The sequence below is a fragment of the Xiphophorus maculatus genome, chromosome 1 (assembly GCF_002775205.1).
Source record: "Xiphophorus maculatus strain JP 163 A chromosome 1, X_maculatus-5.0-male, whole genome shotgun sequence".
NCBI classification, from domain to species: Eukaryota; Metazoa; Chordata; class Actinopteri; order Cyprinodontiformes; family Poeciliidae; genus Xiphophorus; species Xiphophorus maculatus.
Genome location: NC_036443.1, coordinates 7,069,751 through 7,095,843, shown reverse-complemented (window position 1 = coordinate 7,095,843; position 26,093 = coordinate 7,069,751). Strand labels below are relative to the sequence as shown.

Here is a 26,093-nt window from a genome sequence, read left to right as displayed (position 1 = left end):
CACTGAAAAGCTACTTTTTTTGTGGCAAATGTGTAGCTGTTTGAAGCAACGTTAGTTTTATTGGAATGGTATCATGGAATCTGAGAAATACCAGATTTTAAATCCAAATTCTGCCAGAAAACCCAAGAGATTAGAATTGGGTCTTTCACCCAGGACTCCGCAGAACCCAAAGAAATGTAGGACTGAAATGATTAATGAATTAAAATTAATCAAAACTAATTTTGTGGTCAATTAATCGTTAAATTGGAGTAGAAAGTTTTTTTTTTTAAATGTTTTTTTTTTTTGTTGCAAAAATCAACACATTTAGAGCAATAATTAAGTCAAAACTGTACCAAAACAAATATACATTTTGCATTTAAGTAAAAAAAAATAAATAAAAAAAATAACAGCCTATTAATATGTTCTCCCAAAACTCCTCAGGTGGCATACTTTTAGCTTTTCTTTTTTTTATTTTTATTTTTTACAAATTCTATAAACAAAATATATGAATAAAATTATCTAAGAAAATATCTATTAAATTATCTAAGAAAATATCTATTAAATTATCTAAGAAAATATCTATTAATTGGGTTTGCTACCCAATTAATAGGTTAATTGAAACGATAATTATTAAATCAACCCTAAACTGTATTGATAAGCAAAAAGAACTGAGCTTTTCATGTCGACGTCAGAAATATTTCTTTAGCTGAAGATGTATCCTTTGCTACAAATGATGAAGCATGCTAAAGAAATGCTATGTTGTTGAATGCTAACTTATTGTATTTTAAAAAGGAATTGAAGTATTTTTTTGCATCTTTTAAGGTATTTCTAATATTGTTCCAAAAAAATTTTTTTAAAGGCTTAAGCAGTTAAATGAAAAACATGCAAATTGTGTATCTGATTAGAATAACTGATAGAATAATTGAACTGAATACTACAATAATCCCTTGCTGCAGCTCTAAAGAGATTCCCTCTCTCTGTACGCTAATATATATAAATATTTAACCCTCCAGTGGTCCGAGTGTGATGATCAGGAGGAGCGCGGCAGATATCACGGTCGGACAGCGTGTAAACACGGGGCTGTCCCGTGAGACCACCCAAATCCACACAGACACAAAAAAACTGTCCTAGAACTGTCCACACATGGGGTCAGTGCGACCCCGCCGGAACCAAACACGGGGTAAAAAGCTTGTGGAGGCTTTTAACATCATATCTAGTGTTGTAAAAGCAAGTGGTGAAAAGAATTGAGGGGGGTGCTAATGACTGTGACACCAGTGATTTTTGTTGGGGGTTTTTTTCCACCTTCTAATCAAATTTTTCACTTCTCTAAAGTTCCAGCACAGTGCAGCATTAAAAGAGAAAACCTCTGGGTGTGAAAGATAATTCAACACCATCGGGGGAAAAGAGGTGATTTCTTAAAAAAATTTTTAAATACGGTAATCAATCCTATTTAAAAAAAAAAAAGAAAAATCTCCCCCACTCCAACCAAAAGTAAATCCTTACACGGTCGATGAGTTTTCCTTTTCAGCGCCCCCCAAAAAGTCACAGAAGCCGTTTTCTCTGATGCAGCGTAATTACACACCCACCAAACTGAGCCACTGAAGCAAAAAAAAAAAAAAAAAAAAAAGAGCCGTAATTTCAGCGGCCTTTGGAGATATCTGGACCTTAAAACCGCACATGGAACATCTCAGACGTCTAGCTTACTTTACTAGCCTGGCAACGAGGCCAGCAGTCTGCCTCCAGGGACTCCGCAGCCAGCCCCACTCGCAGCGCTTTCCAAGCTCATTCAACACATCAGGTGTAATAATCTGCAGAAGGAGCTGCGGCGGAGGCAGGGGACAGATAAAACTGATTAATGAATTTTTCCATTTACGGCTGTCTGCAGAAGAACCAGGACAAGCGGAGGGGCAGGGGTGAGGGGGAGGTGGGAGGAGGTTCTACCCGTCCAGCGAAAGCAGCTCGCAGCCTTGCAGGAACCGAAGCGAGGCTGTTTATTTTTCTTTGGCTCTCAATCAGAGAATTTATTGGTTTAAATCTGATGCCATAAAGCTGGTTACTAAACAAAGGCAGTCAATTTTTTTGATTTTTTTTGTTACTTAAAAGAACAAAAAAAGAAAAAATTGAGACAAAGTGTGCAAATCAACTTTAGTTCTCTGAATTCAACAGTTTAGTTATAAGACTGGACTTCTGCGAGGTTTGATTTTCCTGTGTTTGTGCAGGCTGGGCAGGCTTTGTAAATACAGCAGACAAAGCAAAGTTTCAATTTTTATTTCTTACAAAAACAGTCAACCTAACGTCATGTCGGCAGTAAATTTCTGATGGATCATATGGCAAGTATGCATAATTATACAGTAGCTCAGGTAGTCAGGGAAGCATTTAAAAATTAAAAAAAAGGTCAAACATGAGAGCTAAACTTCTAGATGGTGCATTCCTGTTGAGGAGCAGAAACAAGTCTCTTCTGAAATGTTGAATTCACAGAAATGAGAAGATTTCCAACCACAATGAGTCCTGCTGTTGGACAGTCCTGAGTATCTGAGATCAGTTGTTGTTTAGCAGACACCACGCTGGTCTGCAGCGGCAAAGCCGCCTGGCTTCAAACACACGAGTCCCAGAACTTGTTGCTTTGTTCCTCTCAAGCGAGGCAGAGAAACGTCCCGGCTGGTTTCTCCTGATCAGAATTTGAGGCTGAACCCGGGCCCAACAGCAGACGCTCCGAGGTTGCTGGTCGTCAGGTGGAAACCAGTGTCTTTCAGGTCGTCGTCACCCTGGTGTTAAAAACGAAACAAATGCAATTGTTTTACATTTCTATGTTTGTTATGTACAGCCCCTTAAAGAATTACTCATACGCCTTTATTTTTTCTCTCCACATTTTGTCACGTTTCAACCACATTGGACTTTAGGTGATGGTCTCAAAGTACAGCAGGACTGTGAAGTGGAACGGATAGAAATGTTTTACAAATAAAATTTGGAGAAGTGTGCCAGCTATGTGTTTTCACTGAGGCTCAAGATCGATGTCAAAACCACATTTTCGAGATTTTGGTCTAGTTATGGACTCCAAATTTTTACTTGATCATATCGTGGTCTTGGGATGGAGCATTCGAGGATTTTCCTTTTTTTGTTTAGTTACAAGAATAAAGCCACGATGTTAGCAGAATAAAGGCACAAAATACCAGAAGAAAGTCGTAAATTTAGAAGAAAAAATTGTTTAGACGAGAGCAAAGCTTGGATAGAGTCACTAAGATGTGACGTGACCAGATCGTCGGGTCCGTGGTTTTTTCTTCAAAATAGACACAGTAGTTGGCTCAATCATTTCAAAGTTCAACTACCGAAGATAATTTGATTTTGATGTGTTAAACAATTTGTAAAACCGATGCCAAAGTACAACTTCACAAGATGCTCAACATTCCTCATTTAAAGTTTATTCTTGTATTATTCAGATTTTATTGTCATACGACTTTTTTCTTGTGTTATTACAACTTTCTTCTAGTATTATTTTAACTGTCGTACGACTATCACAAGACCTTACTCTTGAAATTATTTGTTTTCTTAGCCTTGACGCTAATATTCTGTCGTACAGCCTGGGATGTGCTAAACTGGGCGCATTAAAGTTAGGGAAGCACCGATCCACTTTTTTTACTTGAAAAAAAGTGGATCGTTTCCGATACTGATAGCTGAGGTTTAGTATTGGCCGATACCGATCTGATACAGAAAAGCAACCCTGAATTGACTTAAAACATTTCTTTTCTTTCTTTTTTAGAAACATAAATGTACGGAACTACAAATACATTTGGTTATTCTGAACCAGTACAGCACACTTAAATACAGCAGCAGCTTCACAAACTTGGTCAAATATGCAAAAACAACTCAACTTTAATTGAAACTGAAACTAGCTAAAACAATAGGTTGAGTACCTTCATCAAACATGTAAAGAATAAACGGCAACAAATTTTCTTTCAAATGGTTCAGAAAGTAGAATTAGACATTTTTAATATAATATGATTACCCTGCCTAATCAGCACAATGATTTCCTTATGTGGGGAAAGATGGTGACTGCATGATATTTTCCTGTATGACTGAGTTGGTCAATTGCAAAATATCCAAATAAATACTTTAAAGTTGGTATTTGTATCTGGAAAGAAGAAAGGAAATTGAATACTTTTGCAAGTGTTTAGCACAGACCATTATAAATTACACTGGAATTATTTTTCAAGTGGATCTTTTATTGTTAATCCAAAGAAGCAGCCAAGAGAACGCTAATTATTAACACAGTTATCGATCATTCCAGGTTCGGCAGCTTTATGGGTTTGGGCGTTTCTCGAGAATAAAACTGAAATAACAACCAACAGCTTTTTGGCCCGCTTCCGTTTCGTCCGGGAAGGTGGAAAATATTGAAACTGCTGCTGAAAAGTTTCAATAATATCCTTATGGGTGAGCGGGACCGCTGCAGAAAACATTAGAAACTTCAGGGAGCACATCTTGGAAAACACAAGGAGGAAATAGTCGGACACTAAGCAGAAGCTCGAGGGTCTGTAATCTATTTAACACAGACAGCACTAAGAAAGCCTGGTAGCTGTGTGTAATGGAGAAAGTGGAGTCTAATGTCATTACCAGTTGACTGTATCCCAGGCCTCCCTCGGGCGGACGAGGGCTGGTGCCTCTCTTCACCCTCTGCTGCTCGCTCTTGGCCGGCCAGGTGGGGAACATAGAGGGGTCGATCGGGAGAGGCGTCTCCCTGAAGTACTCGTGCTTCAAAGCCTCGTCAGCTGAGATCCTCTTACCGGGGCAGTAGGTGAGGAATCTGGAAAACGGACAATCACTTATTATTTATTCGTTGATCTTTAAAAGGTGCAAAAGTGCCTAGTTTGGACTGCGATATGAAATGGGGCAATTATTATTTGAATTTCTCCAGCGCCTGACTTGTGCATAGCTGACCTTGCCTCTGATTCTTTCATCGCAGGTTTGGGGTTTAGCTCATTCAGAGCCGTCTCTCTCCATTTGGAAAACAGATTAAGGCTTTTTAGGCAGAACGAAATACAAAGGAATCCTCTTTCTGTGCAAGAGCCAAAAAAAAAAAAAAAAAAAATGGTGGAGAGAAACGGCCAGTAGGTGCTGCAAGAGATGGTGACACACACCAAACTCAATTTCTTTTTCTAACACACTACCAAAAGGCTAAAACCAATAGCAGCCAACCATTTCTGTGTTAAAAAGTAGTGAAATTGATCCAAGAGTGATGACTTGACCTAGAATCCACCATTTTGGAAAGTCAATGCTTTCAATCAACCAGCAGCTGACTCCTGTCATTTCTCTTCTGGGGCGCTGCTAAATTAGCCGCACTTCAGGGTGTGTGTTTGCTGCTACTGTTTTCATGTTTTAATGTTAATAATTGGGATGTTTACTGCGTCAGATATATGAACATTCATATGTGTAAGATTTCGCCGATTGCCAGATAAAGGGGGATTGCTTGGTGGTGTGGTTCCAGCAAAACTTGGATCTCGGGGTACATCTTTTGTTTGTGCCTAAGATTATTTCATTCTACCAATGTGTTTTAGTATTTTTAGGTAGAAACGCCTCTGCCGTCTGGCGTCATTAATTGATTCTAAAAAGTTCAGTTTATACAAAATTTAGCCTGTTGTTTGCTCAGAGTTAAGATACTACACAATCAGGGTGATCCCAGAAAATGTGCTAAGCCTGGTAGTCGGGGCGCCGAGGCGGACCACCATGTTTTTGTATTAAAAGATGTTAAGTTGAAAGGAAATGTAAAATATTGCTGGGTAATTCTGTTACTGGAAGACACTGCCGACAACACTTAAACCCAAAATCATATAGTCTTAAAAACAACAAATCCAAAAAACAATTAAAATAAATATAAATTATTTGCACTTCCCTTAAGTCCAAATTAAGTCATCAGTCAGTGGATCTACGAACACGACGCCAGGCTGATCACATTTAGAACAGGCCCATGACATAAATGAAATAAGCAGCTCCTTAAGGGGCCCTGGCCTTCAGGGGCCCCATATGGCCTAATGATTTAACACAGACCACAAACATAGAATTTGATCACTTGAACGCTCAATGCGCACCTCTGAAAGCGTGACTACAGGTTATAGTTGCAGTTCACATTGAGCTGAGCAAGCAGAGCAAACGCAGTGGCTTTTAAACTTGATAAAGATTTCTCCAAAGAAACATGAGTCCTCACGGGCGGCGTTGACATAAATGTCGACGCAGGTGAGCCGATGTCCAGCTTGAGTTAAAAGAGGCCCAACCGAGGAGACCTGGCCGCTGCAGCGCGCTATGCGGCCAACGCGCAGAGGTGCCAGCTGTGTGATTGGTGAGCGCTCCCGGCTTCATGCCATGTTCAACGCATCAACTATAAACCCGTCTTTCAGGAATGATTCTGCCAGTGAAACGCTCAGTGCAGCAGAGACGCTTGCAATCCAGCTTATTAAAATACAAAAACAAATGTCTTTAAAAAAAAACAACACAAAAACAAGCAATGCTCAGCCTCGTTAGAGGGCAAGTAAAGCCTGGCGTGTCGCTGAGAGAAACCCTGACGATCATACATCATTTTCACATTTTTGAGACTGTTTCAGTGTCAGCTGTTGACACAGATAAAGAAAAATTGAGCAGAAGTTTAACTTTTAGCTAATCCTTAATGCTATTTGTCTACATGAAGTATCTTAATTATTTACTATGTTAACGTCTAGTCATTTTCTAACTGGATTAGGAGGGAAAATCTATTCGCACATTAGCCCTACCAAGAAGCCACTGCTAAAATTAATACTCGATAGGAAGAAATGCCAGCAGTATTCAGGATCTTTAGATTAAAGCCCCAGCTACTCACTACTCTGGACTTTATCAAAATATTTTTTCCTGATTCTAATATAAAAGCTTTGGCAAAGCAGCACCAAGCAAATGATTTTCTTCAATAAAGATGCACTAATAAAACAGACGGATAATGGATTGGACCAATTTCCCCTGACTTAAAAAAAATACTCTAAAAAAATGTTTTTGTCCCCCCCTATTTTGTATTAAATGCATTTTTTCTAAACAAATAAATAAAGAAAGAAAGAAATGCCACTATTTTCCATCTGTAAATGTACTTTGTATTTTCAGGGTGTATTTTGAGGCGTAATGTTTGAACTTAATACAAACTATAGATAAAGGTCAAGGACATATGCTTCGATGTTTAATTTTATAACGTCTTTATTTTCAGATACGTGCAACATATTCTCTTAATTTTTTATATTACATTGCGAATTAGCAAAAATGATTTGAATTGAATGAAAATCAAATTTTGAAGGTGAAACTTCTAAGAAAAACAGAAGATGGTTTCAGTCCATCATTTGAGATGATCTACCTCACTGATTCATCTCTAAATGTAGTTCCTGTTCTCTTTCGTTTCAGTCTTTTAAACGTTTTTGTTTACCTCTGGCCTTCAGTTGAGACAGTTAATACAAAAACTGTGAAGGACAAATAAAAACCCATAAAAATGGCTCCATTATTGTTGTGGTTACGAGCTAACAGAGCCAAAGCGGGCAAGCTCGGTTTCTAATAATCTCCAGCATTGGCCTTAAAGGGACAGTGTGCTTTTTAAGAGAATCAAAAAACTGTGTAGGTGGAGGAAAAAAAATGTGGTGAAAAATCTCAATTTTGCAAAAGTATTTGTGTTTGGACATGCTGTAAGACTGAGGATTCTCAACATATATTCTTGGAAGTCCGAAAAGTTAAATGCCCTGACTTGGTGTCTCAATGACACCATTTCTTATTGATCCAATTAGGGTCACTGAGTGCATTTAACTCCTAAACTTCAACATCATCACGCCTGAAAAACAGCTGCCAGTAGAGTCATGGCAAAGCCGAGTCAACATGTCTGCAGTGTGTAATTATTAAAAGAAAAATCACTACTTTTAATGTCTTTAAGTAGCTCTTTTCAGGACCCGGTAATTGCAAAGATTTGTTTAATACCGCCAATTTGATTACACATAAATGGTTTAAAAACTTAAATACTTGGCTGAATACAACGGGTTTACTCAGCTGAATCGGACTAAGGCACAGCTTAAGTAAAACACTTCAAACGGATTTCAACTCACAGCACTTTATTTTTCATTACCTACCAGATGCTACACATCTAAAGCCAGACGTTTGATCTAACCCACGACCCATCATCACTGTGGTTTGGTGCAAAAACTGCCCTTCAAGTTATTCTTTTTTTTTTTTTTTTTTTTACAGATTCAGTTACTTCAAAACATTCTGGACGTTTGAACGCAAAATACTTACCTGGTTGGATTTAATTTTCGGTATGTTCCACAATTTATTAAACAACAATTCTGATTCATGTGGTAAAGGAATATTTTGCTGCGTTGACTGACTGAAGTCAGGTGTTTCTTTATTCAACGGAACGCCATAATCACTTCCTGACTCTACCCGTTTACATGCCAACAACTTCAGCAAATAAAGTGGCAAGTGTATTTTTTGTGTTTGCTTTTTTACAGTTTCAAATTTCCTATCAACCTTAAACATTTAACTCAAAAGCACACTTGATAACTGCCCATGTGCCCCTACGACCTGGCCAAGTAAGTTTTCTGGGGGAAACCCTGAGCCTTCTCTCATAGGAGAGGAAAAGGAGACAGTGGCTGATTTTCAGACCTTTGTGGAGGCAAATAAGATCGGTGCTCAATCACAGATCTCCCAAAATTAGGGCTGTTGTAAAAGAATATTTTAGTAATCGAGTACTCTATAGAATATTTTTACGATTAATCGAGGAATCTTCTCTCTCTCTCTAAAACAGTGACGACGCGATTCTTAAAGCACAAAAGCTATCGCAAAATTCAATAATCCTTAAGCCTGACAAACCCAACCCAAACCCTGACAAAGCGCTGCACAATTCAACACCATGCTGCTAGCACTTCACAACAACTCATAGGCGGAAATAAGAGCGCTGCCCTCCACAAATAATGATCCGGGCGGAACACGGTGCGCTACATAATAAAATGTAGTTTAACGAAGCTTTGAGGCAAATTAATTTTCCTCAAGGAATTTTAATAATCGAGGTACTCGAATCATTCGAGGAATCGTTTCAGCCCTACCCACAATTAAGAAAATCTGTAGCACAGCCCTTGTTGGGGGACGGGAAGCCCCTTAGCGCTAGCTGCCTCCTCGATATAGCTAGGTAGCTCAAGGAGGAAAACATCAGGGCCGGCCCAAGGCATAAGCAAACTAAGCAGCCACTTAGGGTCCCAAGTCCAGTAAGGGGACCCCTCAGTGGAGGTGATTCTTTTTTTTTAGTAATAATTTCTGTCATTATAATATCAAAAACACACAATTTTCCAATAAACTGATTTGCTTTTACAATAATATATATTTGATAATGTATGTAGAAATTATTACTTTATTGATAAAAAGAAAAAAACTATAAATTGCTTTTGGGGGGCCCCTGGTGGCCGCGGTAGGTACCGCACGCTGTGCCGGTAACGAGCTGCTGCAATGTGCAGAGCGCATCCAAACGTCCAAAGCTCCGGTCAGAAGTTAAGTTAGCAAAACAATGTCTCTAAAAAGGACTTATCCTTCAGGGAGAGAGAAAAGAAAGAGGAAGAATAGAAAAAAGACAAGATAAAGGTTTGTTTGAATGTGCCTTGGTAATGTAATGTAATGTAAAAGATTTGTAAAGCTATAGCTTGATAGTGACGTGGAACGGTCCAGTTCAACAGCCAAACATTGAATCTCCTGCTTGGCTCTGTATATTTCTGATTTTTGGTCTGTCAGTCACACCTCTCACTGCAGAGCACCAGAGGACAGAGACTGATTTTTAAACCTTTGCTGACAAAGATAAGATTAGGGGATAAGATCAGCTTCACATGTAAGTATTAGCAGATCACAATCCCCCAAAATTAAGGAAATCGGTGCCCAGAAATCAACTGGTTGATAAATCAATTGGCCAATAAATGTATCCTGTACTATACATGTATATAATGTAAAGGGCACTGCCAGAGATGCAATAAGTTTATAGCAGGTCTGTGAATGATCTAATGATCGGGCTGCTGATTGCAGCCAGTCCACATTGTTAGCAGAACTAAAGGGCCCCAAAACCACATTTCGCTTAGGGCCCCAAGGAGGCTTGGGCCAGTCCTGAAAAACATATACTAATGTTGGATAAACGAAAGCTTATGAATGATTCAAAGAAAATGCTGCATAGGATGCTGATTAGGCAGAGAGATCGCTGTCCCAATGCATGCAGCATTACATACATCACAGTCTTGTTTTCCACAGAAAGGAATGAATATAAAGAATTTAAACTTTGCATCAGCAGACGATGAAGCTTAGATCATTCGGATAAGATGATGGAAAAAAATCTTGATTCCCCAGGAAGTTGAACAGGTTTAGAAAGTACTTCTGGTGCTGAGGCCCCTCTGAAGTCCGACAGCAAATACAGTAATATTCAAACACATTCCCAACACAAGGATGTGTGACATTCCAAACAGTCCACTGGAATCTAAACCTACAGACTCCCACACTACTCTGCCCTCATGCTTTTTACCCTGAACGCCTCTCCATGTTGACCTTCCATGGTTTGAACAAGTCCCAGGGTAAACGCTTTCCAACAGATGGAGAGTTTGGGCAGCCCTGGCCAGACTTCCACTGGACTGTGATTCCTCAAGCAGCACAGTGGACTTGCTGTTAGTGTCACGAGTGTAGACAAAAGACTCAGCGGGTCAGGAAAAATCTGAGTAAAAAGACTCTCGCCCTGCAGCTGGTGAGCAAATATTTGGAACACGCGAGAGAAAATTATGACGTCATTACTTCGATATGAAAATGATTTTCGTAAGAACGGTGCTGTCCAAACATTTCCTTAAAGAGCGGGTCGTGAATTGGAACGTGTGCTTGGATCTGACTCTCACAGGGGCGTATTGACGAATGACCGACCCGTCACTGTTGTCATGTTTCGCATCAGCTCGCCAAGAACGTTCCAACCCGACGGGAAAAAAATGTACAGCAGAAGGCGCTTAGCACATTTTAAACATGTTTCGCTCATTTATAGGAATTTTTACTGTATGCTTGTAACTAACTAATGAAGCATGCTCTCTGTTTATGAAATATTCAATACTGGCTACCGGTTCATTTAAGGTTCTTTTCTTATTATTCCTTGTAATTCAGCTGATAATATTGCCATAAAATGTTTTTTTTTTTAGTCTCCTGCAATATCACCAAATGTTCCAAACAATGTGACAAATAAAACTTTTTTTAAAATGCAGCATTAATCATACCGACTGTTGATCTGTGTTTGTGTGTTATGCAGCAGTTACTGTGCAAAAAGCAAAGAAACCTAACCACCTTCTTTCCGTGACTACACCCTGAGATCCCGACAACGAATTACAGCAAACAAGATCAAAGACAGGGGATGCAGTTAAAACAGTTTACATTTTCTTCATTTGTTTTTGATAGTCATGCTATAAAACATAAGAGATTTTGTGCCTTAATGAAAAATGTAATGTGTGAAGCTGTGAAAAATATCATTACTACAACTACTAACGTTACCAGTTATTGTGATATAGCATTTTCACACCACTGCACAAGTATGACGTAGCAGGAGTGGCGAATCAGTGGTGCATCATTGTTAAAAGTGAGTACAATTTTTTTTTTAGATAATCAGACAGCTTGCACAAATTTCATGCACATATTCAATAAAGGGATGCACGATATTGTGCATTATAATGTGGTGAAGTCAGCAGTATGGTTGTTTGTTTAAAGATATTAAAAGAGTAGTGAAATATAGATAATATCAGTAAATATCAGTTATCAGCCATAAGGGCAATATCAATACTGGTCCAAATTTTCATATCGGTGCATCCCTATTTCAATGTTAACGTCTTCAGCCAAAATAAAGTTGTTTAGAGCCGCAAAAGCAATGTGACTCTTTGAAACAAAAAGCTTCTTTTTGCAATTTGGACTATAGAAATTTTAGTTGGATTTAAAAAAGAAAAGAACATTTATTTACATTTCACACATTGTTTTAATAGGAATTTCAAGCCTAAGAATAAGGATGCATTTTTGGCATTTTTTTGGGTCAAATCACTAATATTTAAAAAGTCTGACCTGCCGATTTAGATTTTGGCCAGTATGGATTCATTTTTGCCTTAAAAGTTACTAAATAATAAGACAGTCGCTAAGTTGGCGATAGTCAGGTGACTATTGTTAACCAAACATGTTCAGACATGTACAGGTCTGTCAATCAGCTCTCTCTCACGGCAGAGCAAAAGTGAACTGCAGCTTATTTTCAGACCTTTGTTAAGCTAGATAAGATGGGTTTCTCATGCCAGCGTCGGCCGATCGTTGATCTTATAAAATTAAAGAAATTGGGGCCAGTTTATTGGTGCAAGTCTACTTAAGAACCACAGTGGAGGGTCAAAAGTTGCAACAAACTAGTGGTAAAACTGGGATCTGGACTTCACCGTAAAAGCCATACTGTGTCATTTTTGGCATATTGTCCAGATCATATCTCCACCCCAGACAACAATAAAATTATGGATTATTATAAACTTTCTATGCTCCTCGATCAACTTTAAAAAATCAAACTAAAAAACCCTGTGTATTTTACAGGAAACAATGACAAACAGTGGCAAGAGTGATTAAGAACAAAAACAATTATTTCTAAATGTGGGGGTTTTTCCCCATCGAGTAAATTTAAAAAGTTAAATTAAAGGTTGGATCTTTTGTCATTAAAAAGTGTGACGCTATGTCACTTTAAAGAAAAAAATGTATATTTTTAATACTTTTTATGCGTCTTTCTCAGAAGTGCCAATGGACTCCAGAAAAAAGTCTTACTTGTTCATGAGGTCGAAGCCTTGGTCTGACAGCAGCGCTCCAAAGCGCTTTCTCAAGTTATTGTAGGGATACTCTGTGAAGCTCATCTTCTTCACAGCAGGCAACTCACTGTAGCCAGGCCAGATCTTCTCACTGGGTGATCCCAAATCCTGCAGTCAACACAAACACAAACACACACGTCAACTGCTATACTTGCATAAGATTGATATAGTTAGTTAGAGAACAATTTCCCTCCTGGGAGAAATGAAGGATGCATTTTTAATTTGTTAGTCGTAAAATAGGAGGAATTAATACACGCATGCAGGGCTATATTGCTTTACAGCATGTGAATCACTAAAATATGGAAAGCTTTTTGGTCTAATAATGCTGTCTGCCAACAGCTCCCCCTGAGAAAAATTGTTGAACTACGTTCTTAATCCTCTTAACACTACATTAAATTCATAGGCAGTAAACATGGTAATTTTGCTCTTCGCAGTTACAATTTAGCTTAAATTTGAAGGGCAAATGATGGCATTCACCTTGTAAATCTTGTTAATTTGGTCAATTTCAGATTTTCCAGGGAAAAGAGGTTTCTGGGTGAGGAGCTCGCCAAATATGCAGCCCACTGACCACATGTCCACAGCCGTAGAGTACTCCTGCAGAGAGAAGAACAAACACGGCGGTAATCCACAGAAACATCAAGCAGACGGTCTTGCCTGGCAAAATTCTGTTTGAGTTCATCGTCCCCCCCCCACAAGAAAAGAGAGAGAGTGTGGATGTTCTCCAATAGCTTTCTGGGCCTCTGCCGTCTGGCTGAAACAAAGCCTGTGCTCTACAACTCCTGCAACAACTTGCGGTATTTGGTGACTTACAAGCCAAATGCTTCACAGATGTTGTCTTTTAATGGAAATATATCTCTGAGACCAACAGTCCAGATGATGCAATCAGTCTGAAAAAAAAAGTTCATCACTTTTGTCTGGAACGTCAGCTGCTGCTTAAGTATTTCGTCTGACAGCCCCTTTGCGGTTTGCAAAACTTGAGATCTCACCTTGGCTCCAAGCAGCAGCTCCGGAGATCGGTACCACAGAGTCACCACAACAGGGGTGTACTGCTTCAGGGGTGAGCCGTACTCCCGCGCCAAACCGAAGTCCCCAATCTAGAGAACAGGACAAAACAAGGGAAACTGTAAGACCTCAGGGTTTTTGTTGGCGAAGGGGTTCATGTCTTCGGAAGATTTCCCCAAACACGTCTATATCAAGTTTCTCAAATCAAGTACTAACCAGTTGTTTTGTAAAATATCAAGATGGGTCAAATTTAAAGCTCACAGGTGTCTACGCAATTTTTTTCAACTTGGAGATTCAGAAACATTTGCATTTGGCTTTTTTCAACTATGTTTTCCCAATGGAACTTCTTTCCCTGGAACGTTTTAATTTACCCTGGCTGTTTCTCGTGCGTTTTTCCACTGCAGGTTACAAAACAGAGACATTTGTGTAAATTGTATCCGCAGATGCTAGGCTGCAGCAATGTTGACGAACGTCAAGGACAAGCTACGAATGTGTGGGGGAGAGACTCCTGTGATGAAAAGAAAATATAATACGCTCAGCAATAAAACTATAAATGATGACTAGGTGATTAATTAAGGCATAGTCACTATACAGTCTACAGAAAGATTACCTGCAAAAACTTCAAAAGGGACTTTCACACTTTTTAAGCAAGAAAGAAGTGGTAGAGTTGAGATTCTTTCAAAGCAGTTGCACTCTGAATCTGGGAATGCACCACTTTTTTCACTTCCGATACCAAATCCAGTATCTGAGGTTCAGCCAATACCGATCCAATGGAGAAAAATAGTGCTGAATTGACTTAAAACATTTCTTATAAATATAAAAAATTGGGAAGGGAGCGTTTGGGAGGAGCAGTTTGCATTAGCCACTGTTCACATTTAGATTCCAGTTGAGGGCAGAGGGGGCAGCCCCCCACAAGATGCCGCCCTGGGCAGTTGTCCATGTGGCATATACCATTTCTATGGAGTTTGTGCGGTGAGGCAGCAGTTGCTTGGACTCATCCCAACAAGCGAACAGTATAATTTGTTCATGTGAAATTTCTAGCTCATACACGTAGACACGCGGGCTACCAACACTACACAAGAAAGTTGAAAATTGATCAACTTTTGTCGGTATTTCGCTGCCGTGTCCCATGTATTGGGTTCAGCTCGAGTGGAGGAAAACGGAGGCTTTTAACTCCCCGGGTGTTGAGCCGTTACCATGGAAGCAAGAGAGGAGGAGTAACTCCAGAGTGAAGCTTTTTGTCATCCAGTCTCTTCGATAGAAAGAGAGAGAGACTCAACAAAAACAACCAAGCATAATTATCGCCCTCATTTTCTTATCGAGCTCATTTTAATTGATTTATTTTTATCATGACAGGCCTAATTTTAAGTATAATTACTTAACTTACATAAAGTTTTAACAAACTTGATTCTCAGACTTTCCTACCTCTTGTTATCTTTACATGGCATGAGGTAATTGAACCTCTTTTTATGTTTGTCACAATCGCCTTCTCTACCTTTTATTCTACACAGAGGCCATTAACCCATCACACACACACACACACACACACACACACACAAACGTACTTTAGCTTACAGTTTCTGGGTCAGCTTACCTTGAGGATTCCCTTGTGGCTCAGCAGCAGATTAGACGTCTTCAGATCCCGATGAAGAATCCAGTTGTCATGGAGATGTCGGACTCCTCGAAGGAGCTGAAGCATTAGAGTCTTTATTTCTCCTAAAAGAAAAAGCCTTGCATGAGGTTCTAATAATTGCCTGCTAGTTAATAACCTTTTTACGTCACAAAAATGTCAGAATGAATTTTTCACTACTTTTACAAGAAGAAGAAGAAAAAAAAATTATGCCACAATACCAGGCAAGAAAGGCTGCTTCATGGTTTCCATCAGACTCTTCAGGTCATGCTCTACATAGTTCATTACAATATAGATCTTATCCATATTGCTTCCAACAACAATTTCCTGACAACAATGCAAAAAAAGAAACAAATAGGTCATTCTAGAAAAAAAAGCCAAACAGCAAATGTTATTCACCCAAACTTATTGTCAAGTTGTCTCACCCTGACTGTGACGATATTTGGATGTTGGGCTTTCAGAATAGTGTTGATCTCTCTTAAAGACGTGATGGGAAAGCCTTCCTTCTCCTTCTCCATCTTCAACCTCTTTAAGGCAACAATCTCATCTGCAAATATAAAACAGCATTCATCTAGAAAAAGCACATTAAAAAAAACCACAAAATCAAAACATAAACAGGAGTCTATTTACATACCAGTCTTCTTGTCCTTGGCTCTGTACACCACTCCGTAGGTTCCCTCCTCTATCCGGTTCAGACACTGAAACTCTTCAACGCTGCGGCAACCCTAAAAAAATGTCATTCCGAATAATCAAACTTTTAGAGGTTTATTCAACTAAGGTAAGGATGCATTTTCTTTTCTCTAAAGCATCACCTTGTGGTTAGTAGAGTGACTGAAGGGAGACTAAACAGTCTGTCATCATGACACAGTCATTTCTTCTGATGCAAGGCTAAATTTAAGTGCTTATTAAATCTGGTTGAATAAAGAGCAAAGACCTTTATTGACAGAATTTCCTTAACTCACAAAACCGAAACCTATGTGAACATAATCGAGAGGCTGTTGGGAGGGAAACGATGTAAAATGAAACTGGAACAAAAAAAAGAAACATTTCGATACTCCACGATTGCCAGAAAAAACACAAGTTCACAATTGTAGTGGTTCTATTTAATCAAAATCACATATATTTTTAAATATATATCACAAATATTTGTCAACCATTTAAAACAACCTTCAATATGCACTTTAAGTGGGCTATTATTGTTAGAGGTTAATTTTCTAAACTGTAGGAAAGTAATTGTTAGGGATACTCAACATTGGTGCAGATGTCAATATCTGACAGTAATACTGTCAGATATTGACAGTATTACTGTCAATATCATGGCAGTATTTACCAATATTTTATTTGATAGAATGTTTTATTTCATTATTTGATTAATTGTCAGAAAAATCAATAGAATACTCGATTACTAAAATAATTGTTTACAACAGTACTAATCCTGATACACTGGTGGAGCTGTTTTGAGTCAGTTGCCATGGCAATGAGTGTGCGTGTAGTGTAGCCGTTACGTGGTTTTGAGTTATTCTTCAACGATTTTCCTGCGTTATTTTTCCATTTGTTGTGGTGCATTGTACTAAATTAATAACATCTCCAGGCTTTATTTAGTGAACAGAATTGTTCTACCAAGGTAGCGAGACTATGGATGGCATGTAAAAGAATCGTCTTTTTGCCCTTCACCGTTGTGCACATGCTCGAAATTTCCAAATGTAAACAACATGCAACGTGTCTACATTCGTAGAGCTAACACTTACCTGTAAAGCCGGCAGATATTTGGGAAGCTCCTTCTTCAGCTCCACAGGTGAAACTGGAGGGGACTCTGGAATGTAGTTCTCCTCGGGGGTGGGCGAGCGGGAGTGAGTTTGGGATTGAGGGGTGGGGTCACCCTCTCTACCTTCCTCTTCGTCGTCCTCCTCTTCGTCATCCTCCTCCTCCTCGCCGGTCTCCTCAGAATCGTGGTCAAAACGGGATTCTGGAACTGCGACAGCAAGAGCGAAGTCAGTAAAAATTATTTGATTAAGTTTGTTTGATGAGGGCCATGAATTCAGAAACTACATGTTTAATGTTGTGATTCTGTAGCTGAATTTATTTTTTTTGCTCTTTTTTTATGGCAGATTCTATTAAAGTCCAATCTAACAATGCGTTGAACTGACTGTATTAAAATCAACAATCTAATAAATCAATAAAACAGTTATTTTCTTCTGTACAACAAGCAAAAGAATATCACTTTGTGTATGTATTCTTATTCTTTTTTTGGTTTAAAAATTTAAATTTAATATTTAAATTTCATGGCACACAAATTGATCTGACATATCAAGCATACTGAGGCATTTTAAAATGATTGGTGCAACAATCAGTTATGAAACTCAACTCCTAATCTCTGTTGTTGAAGTGCTAATAACAAGTTTGAGTTTGAGCAAACCATGCCGTTAATTTGTATCAATTATCTTCTTTTTTTAGCTGCAAAGCTTGCAAAAGTGTAACATAGGCTGTGAAGATTATTATTTTGCTGATCCAGTTCATTGTTTTTCAAGAGATTTAGAACAAAAAGATTGAGTGTCACAGAAAGCAGCCAAAAAAGAAAGCAGTGTTTGGTGCCATCAAAAACGTTGAGCTTTATTTTACGGCAACTCGAGCATTTCAATGAAGAATAAGACTGTAACAGAAATGTCTTCTCTTAATCAACTACAAAGAGATGGACTTAAAAGCTAGAAGCTCCTGAAAAGAAACAATTAAGGAGCTGTCAGCTGAAGATGACCAGCAGTTGAGAAATAAGAAAAATGTTTGTGTCAATTTCACAAATATGCCAGTGTCCGACAGCTCATGAATCTGGGCTTCACCAACCTGCAGGTATGTGCTTTCCATTTTCTCTCTCTTCCTCAGCGTCTTCCTCTGACTGCTCTTCCTCACTCACGTCCTCTAAATGGGGGAAAAGGTTATGTTTTTATTATTATTATTAGGCTTGAGCCACATTTAGAAACAGAAAAACAACACATTTTACCTGCACTCTGCTCAGACCGTCCTGATGCTGATACAGACTCTCCTTCGTCTTCTTCTTCTTCCTCCTCCTCCTCCTCACTCTGGCTACTGGACTGGTCCTCTCCTTCCTCTTCTTCCTCCTCCTCGGAGCCTGACCCTGATGCTAAGCAAGACAAAAGAGAATTTGACTGTGGAAAAAGAAAATCAATGAAGCTGGGAAGGTAAAAAATAATCAACTTATAGTGTAGAAAGAGGCACGATGCAGCTAATCTGAATTTTTATAACTGTAAAAGGGATAAAAATTAAATTTCCTTCAAAAGTATTTGGGTTGCAACACAAGTCAACTAGTTATTGATGGAACTTGACTTAATGTCGTGTTTTGATTGTTGATTCTATGTTGCATTGTGTTTCTGTGTTTGATATGATGTAAAGCACTTTGAAATGCCTTCCTGCTGAAATGTGCTATACAAATAAAATTTGATTTGATTTTTGATTTGAACATGAGTTTAAACCTATATGGTCCTTGTTAAGTGCAGCTCCGCTTTACCAATGGAGGATTCTGCCGTGCTGGTCTTCCTTTCAACATCACTAATGTCTTGGAGGTCTGCAAGCAGGTCTTGAACATCTGGCCTCTCTTCTTTTGATGCTGAATAAATTTTTTAAAAAATGACTATAACAACAGCTGACATGGAAATGATCTGAAGAAGGACACAGGTTTCACGCTAAACCCTCACCTGGAATTTTCCGTGGCTCACTGTGCTCGGACCGGTCCCGAGAGCCGCGAGCCGGACTGCGACTACGGTGAGCTTGTTTTGACTTGTCGTCGTACTCGTCGGATAGTATGCGATGGTGAGACGGTACTGTGAATGAGAGCGTCTCAGATTCAAAAGAGAGCTTTGCGAATGTACAGGGTTCTATAATGACATCCTTTGAAACTGATGAGTCTTTCTGTTAATAGAGATGCACAAATAAATTGGCTGTGGACCTAAAGCTGAGAATTTTCAACTTGATCGGAAACTCTGTCATTGACCCTGTAATGTCACTTTTGTTTCCAATATAAATAATTTACTTTTCAAACCAGAAATGCATGAAATGTGATGCTCAATGCAGTCAGTCACAAGAGCAGATAAAAAGGGGAAATCGTAATCTCCTCAAGTTTGTACTGACAGGCCAAAGTTTAATCTCAGATTGAAAGATCTGTCACAACACTCACTGATAACAAATGTATTTAGCGTAACTCATCAAGATTAGAACTGTCAAATTATATCAATTTACATGCAATTAAGACATTGTTGAATGTAATTGTAACATTGGTAATGTATTATTTCTCTCAATATTGTGGTAGTTAGCAAAAAGAAATAATTTTGGTAATTGTGACTGACATAAACGAGACGTTTGGTCTGATTTAACTTCAGAAGAAACCAAAAGATGCGTGTGTCTTTTTATTTCTGATTTACTGTATATGATTTCATCCCACTGAAGACAGAACACCATTCAATAAGCAGGGAAGAATGTAAAAAATACATCTTTTGTAAAGACTAACTTTCTCGTCGACTCCCTCTCTCTTTGTGTCGATCGTCCACCCTTCGCTCTCTCTCTTTAAATTCCCGTTGCTCTTTCTGTTGCTCACGAATCTTCCGGTCTCGTTCGCGCTGGCGCTCCTGCTGCTCCAGACGGTCTCTGTTGTCAAAAACATCGAACAAGAAGCAGATTGTTTACACCAGCAACAAAATTAAGAAACTCTGCCACATCATCCACATGTTTTGTGTGTTTTTGGTTTAGATGCTTTTAGGGAATAAATGCACGACTACAGCAAAACTTAAGGATGGGCAATATGTCCAATAAATTTGTGTAATAAATCCTGATTTAATGACATTAAAGCACAGCTGTTAAGATAAAGGCCTAATGGAGCACTTTGGTAGAGATTTTGATCATTTGCATAATTTTCATAAGTTGTAACCAGCACAACTGATATTTAATTTAAACACTGGCATATTTACACCTTGTCTAAAATGGTTTTGCCAAATTCAAAATGATTTATTATAACTTAAAATGTAAAACAACACCAGTACTCAGGTAAGGTGCACTGTTACTACTTAATATCTATGTACTAGCTACTACTTAATAGCCTGCATTTTGATCATTATGTATCTTTATCACAGATATTATTCAACTTAATTATAAATGTTACAATTATTACTGTTACTATTATCATTATTATTATTATTAGAAATAGAATTTTCATATTCTTCCAAAGTTCCCTCACCAACCCACTCATGTTTTTGGTTTATCAAAATAAAATACAATGTTTCAACCCAAACAATACTGTAAGTCTTTTTAATTAGCTGCAAATATGATATTTTAAGTTACTGTTAAGGTCTGCTGCAGTGACACTGTATGAAATTACATCTAAACCCTGCTGTAATTATTTTAACTGTCGTGCTGAGTAGAAGCACGTTGTTCACAAAACCTCACAAATCAACAACAAGTTCAACAGACTAACCAGACCACTGAGGAGCTAGCAAACAACCACCTAAATGTTTACTTACTTAGCATTAGCCGCTAGACACCTAGGAACAGCTGGAGGAGGGGAGTGTTCTTGGAGTTTTCTTCTGTGTGTAATGAGGACAAAATAGCTTCAATTGCATTTGGTGGACAATCAGAAACACCTGAGTCTTTAGTAGCACCGTACCTGAATATGGCTTTAAAGGTAATTTAACTTTCAAACTCTTACAACTGACTTGTTCGGATATCAAACGGATACCATGGTAGACATGGAAAACCAGTAGTCATTTCATTCCTGCTAAGTTAATTTATGAAGCCGAAGGAAACAGACAAAACAGAAACTGATGTATCTGAGCAAAAGCGTAAACCCGCAGGACCTGTGAGACAACCAGATCTCTGCTTTGGTAAATCCTCAACAGGTTGTAGTTGTTTAAGATGTAATATTGTCATATCGCCCACCCCAAAGTTTAACATATTATTAAAAACATAACTACATTTATAAAATCTATTACATCCATAGATGCTGGGGTGGTTACATTTAAAACCATATTGGCTTTACTACCATGAAATCAATCGATAACTAACATTAACGCTCACCTCTCTCTGCGAGAATGAGCTCTGGCTTGTTCTCTTCGTTTCTGCCTCTCCCAGTCTCTGCGTGCCTTGTCTTCCTCCCATCGCCGCTTCTGGCGATCGCTGTCTCGCTCCTTTTCTTTGTCTTTGGCTCGCACATGTTTACCTCCAGCTTTAATCGTAATCAACAGAGGGAAAAAAAGCAAAAGAAATGATCGAAAGTTTGGTAAGACACTCCGTCAATCACGTTCCTGTGTGCGTAATCGATCAAACATCTCACCGCCTTCAGCAGAGTGACTGCGGTGACGTCTTTTATCCTTTCTCTTCTCCTCCTTTCTGTGATGCGTTTTGTCCTTCCTCGCAACCTGCTGTGGGGGCTTGATCGCTAGTGACTCGTCTTCCTCTCCTCTACCAGAAACATAACACAAACCCTGTTGGATTTCACTAATGACCGTTACTAATTAACGCATCTGTATCATGATATAATCTACCTGTCCTCTGTCGAGTCCTCCCGTACGTACGGGGAATTACGAATTGTTATTTCCATTCTTTGATCTCGTAGTTCTCCTTCCTCCGGAGTGTCTCGTTTCGGTTCCCGATCATTCGTCTGTGGAACAACGCCCTGTGAGAACTGCGTAAAACAAGACGACATTTATTAGTGTCTGAAATCCAAAACCTTATCAATATCAAGTGACAACAGCTAATTATTAGAGCAAGCTCAAATCAGAAACAGCCACATTTAAAATACACCTACAAAACTCAGTTAGCTTTTTGGGCATTTTTTGTGTTACACTTGTTAAGAAAGGAAAAACAATAAATGCTGATTTGACACACAAAAAAAATTACAAATTAAAAATATCTCTGAAAATGAAATTGTAATTTAGTTTATTAACATTACCAGGAATATTTTAGGAATAATGCTCACATTTTCATAAGCATGCATGTTTTACATCGTTACAATATTTATGTTTTTCCTTAAAGGCACTTTACATTTTTCTGGCGCTTAATAACAGTTTTCTCTTCTAATTCTCGTCGACGTTTTTTTTCCTGCAAGATTTCGTCAAGAGTTTTTACTTTCCAGGTCTCCTTTTCGTCCCCCATCAGCATCCACAATCCACCACCTGATTCACATGACAAACACAGACGTACACAAAGATTTATCACAGCATTGGTGTTACAGATTTCTCTTCTCAAGAGGCATTAGTAAACACAAGCCTGACATTTCTATTTAAGGTGGCCAGATTGGTCCCACCACTCCTATTTGGCTAGTCAGTTTCAAACTCCTGAAAAAAAAAACCCGTTTTAAACGCAAGCTAGAAGTACTAGAGCTACTTTCAGAAGTTATCTCTCCAGCATTTTGGGCAACAAATTAGAGACGCATTACAACATCGAATAGGAAGAATCTAGTAAGCTGTGAATCTAGCAGAGGTGAAAGTGAACTGCTGTTAGTGAGAATTAAAGTATATGCTGCGCCTAAATAAAGTGTTTTTGTTGTTTTTTTTTAGTTCAAGAAATTGTTTCCGCCGCAACAAAACCACACGAGCGCAACTTTGTTGTGTATATATCTTATATACAGTACAGACCAAAGGTTTGGACACACCTTCTAATTCAATGGGTTTTCTTTATTTTCATGACTATTTATAAGGCAAGAAATCCCACTTATTAACCTGACAGGGCACATATGCAGTGAAAACCATTTCAGGTGACGACCTCTTGAAGCTCATCAAGAAAATGCAGAGTGTGTGCAAAGCAGTAATCACAGCAAAAGGTTGCTACTTTGAAGAAACTAGAATATAAGGGGTATTTTCAGTTGTTTTACACTTTTTTGTTTAGTGCATATTTCCACATGTGTTATTCATAGTTTTGATGCCTTCAGTGTGAATCTACAATGTCAATAGTCATGAAAATAAAGGAAACTCATTGAATTAAAAGGTGTGTCCAAACTTTTGGTCTGTACTGTATATATATATATATATATATATATATATATATATATATATATATATATATATAGTATAGAGTAAACAGTAATGCATTTGTTTTCAAAATGATTCATGTCTGACGTTACTGCAACCTTTTTGAGTTGTATTAAAACCGCGTTTAGGTACACAAAACACTAATAATATACAGTACCATTCATACGTAAGCGGCATATGTACAGTTGTAAATCAGGTGTCTCGTTTCCACCTTACAGTGCTAGTGTTAACATTGCCACAGCCGTGTTATAAGCAGGTTTATATAGCTAACTCTATGACGAATTTGTTCAGCTGTACGCAGCGTGTAAACTCACAAATTGCAAAGAGTAACATAGCAGCATGTTAAACTTTCAAAAGCCGTTTTAAGTTTTATGTTTGACAGGAATGCTAGCACGGTGCTAGCATTAGCAAACTTTAGCCTATGCTAGCATGTGAGACCGTTGCTAAAGAAATACTGCAGGTTAAAATATATATTTTACAAAGAAATACATGTCACAGTTCTTATACATTTTAACTGGCGTGTGTGTAGCAGTTTTGATATCTTAAAATAAAGTTGTGAATGCAGAGCTTGATTAAAATAATCGCTGAGAAAATAAAACACCCAAACACACCTGAAAATGCGCAGCGGAAGTTTAATCGCGTAACAAACGTTCACACTGCTTCCGGTGTGAAACAAAACCTTCCGCTTGAATAATTAATTAGCACATCTAATCGAACGAAAATTTACGAAATTCAAGAAATCTTTTGTTCTATTAAAAAAAAAAACTGTGTCACTACCCCTTATGTTATATCATATCACGTCATACTCAAAGTATAAACTGGAATACAGTTTGCATTTTCCCTATACACTATTAATAACTAACTATTAATAATCAATAATATTAAAACCTTATGGTCTGTTAATTAAACCATAAGGCAAAACATTCAAGTCTTTTTCTAGACCTTCAATCTTTTAATTGTATGTAAAAATGACCCTCGGCTGCTGTTATGCTTCATATCCCGTATTCTAGATCAAAAATGTTTTTGTTGTTGTTGACAAAATGAATAGCATATATGCCAGATGAGCTGTCAGGAACATATTTAATGCCTTTTTGTTCCATGCTTTGCATTTCTTTGTATCTGCTCAGGATGTGATCAAACCCAGAATTTAAAATAGCAAGTAATAAACTGGGTTTATCACTGGGAAAGTGTTATAAGGTTAAGTGGAAGAACTAGAACAGCTCATAGATTTATGACAGGATGGAAACTGTGAACTTTGGCCAAAGTCTGACACTGAGACCGAGGCACTGCTTTCTTTTCAAGGATTTGAAAGAAGACTTTCCAAACTTGCTGTTGTCAGCCACAGGTAAGACTGACAGAGTTATTGTTTGACATTAGTTTTGAAGGTAAGAATCTATATGAGGTTCCTTTTTTACTCATCAAAGTAATCAGCCAACCTCACAGATATCAAACCTCATTTTAAATCAAATTAATTTCCTTGCTAGTGCAAATATTGACTTCCTTGTAACATCTTGTACCTCTCCTGCGTCTAGACTGACACTGACCAGGGAATAACTACACAACAACCCATAATAATAGAAGAAGACACTTCCAATGGAGTCCAGCGGGGAGGGCAGCGTGCATTATGACTGCTGGAATGAGAGTAACATCAACATGAACGTGGAAGCTTCAGAGTCTACTACAAGGAGGTGAGATGAAGATGAATCCCAAAAATCTATTTAACATGTAGGGAATAGTTTTCTCACACAGTCGAGTAATCAGCTAAACTGCTAGGTTCCTTAGACGGGGAGGCACAACAGTGAAGAAATATTTTAACCTTGTTTTCATAATACATTTATGTAAATAATTTCACCATTTTACAACCTTGGAAAGTTCTCCAGACTTTTCTAAGGGTCTTTTTAGAGTAATGCTGCTTTTTACTTGTCTTCTCTACAGTCCTGTGTGTCTATCTGTAAAATAAGCGAAGTTGATATGTGAAACACTAACTAAAAAACTATTTCCTGCATGATATCTATAATTGAGAAGGAAAAAAACTAATGGGATGGAGCCTGGGAGCATGAATTAGTTGATCATTTACTCATCAAGATTGAAAAATCTTTCAGCTCTGCTGGACTTTTAATATAAAAACTTCAGTATCCACCAAGGTGGAAATTAAATACCTAGGAACATTTGAACAAAATATTAGTCAACTGCCATTTGTACAATTTATTTCATATCAAAATTGTTTAGTAAAAGTATTTTGCACATGACAAGGTCTAGTAAAATGGGCAGAACCTTAACTCTAATCTTTCATATCATTGTGTAAAAGTTTTGACCCAGTTTCACATACATAACTGTTTAATCCAGCCCCACTGGAGGGTTTCAAAGTTCACAAATTAAAGTTTTATCACGATATTTTATGGTAATGTTGTGATAAAGATAAAATTATAATACAAACTATTTATTACTTCTCTGCTATATAACTGTAAGGCTGTGACAGCATGACACATCAATCGCAGCCTCAAAAGCACAAATACTGCCCTGGAAAACATATGCACTTGTAATACGCTCAATGAGGACACTAGTCACAAAAAGAAGTGTGATTTGTATCACTAA

General features: G+C 38.1%; 1 protein-coding gene across 2 annotated transcripts; it reads right to left on the bottom strand.

The window, feature by feature from the left end:
- Window positions 1-2,231: 2,231 nt before the first annotated feature.
- Window positions 2,232-24,141, bottom strand: LOC102235830 (cyclin-dependent kinase 11B-like). Of its 2 annotated transcripts, XM_014471285.2 has the most exons (21): window positions 24,110-24,141; window positions 22,513-22,643; window positions 22,014-22,153; window positions 21,803-21,930; window positions 21,547-21,694; window positions 20,994-21,056; window positions 19,988-20,124; window positions 19,179-19,304; window positions 18,992-19,090; window positions 18,467-18,607; window positions 18,310-18,384; window positions 17,220-17,443; window positions 16,106-16,196; window positions 15,897-16,018; window positions 15,693-15,798; window positions 15,436-15,557; window positions 13,826-13,933; window positions 13,317-13,433; window positions 12,799-12,947; window positions 4,588-4,777; window positions 2,232-2,744 (listed from the first exon to the last, which is right to left on the bottom strand). In XM_014471285.2, exons 2-21 carry the CDS (start codon window positions 22,627-22,629, stop codon window positions 2,652-2,654), a joined length of 2,496 nt encoding a protein of 831 aa, XP_014326771.1. In that variant the 5' UTR covers window positions 22,630-22,643; window positions 24,110-24,141; the 3' UTR covers window positions 2,232-2,651. The 2 variants fall into 2 exon arrangements, with proteins under 2 accessions (XP_014326771.1, XP_023191975.1); XM_023336207.1 differs by lacking the exon at window positions 20,994-21,056.
- Between the last annotated feature and the right edge of the window lie 1,952 nt (window positions 24,142-26,093).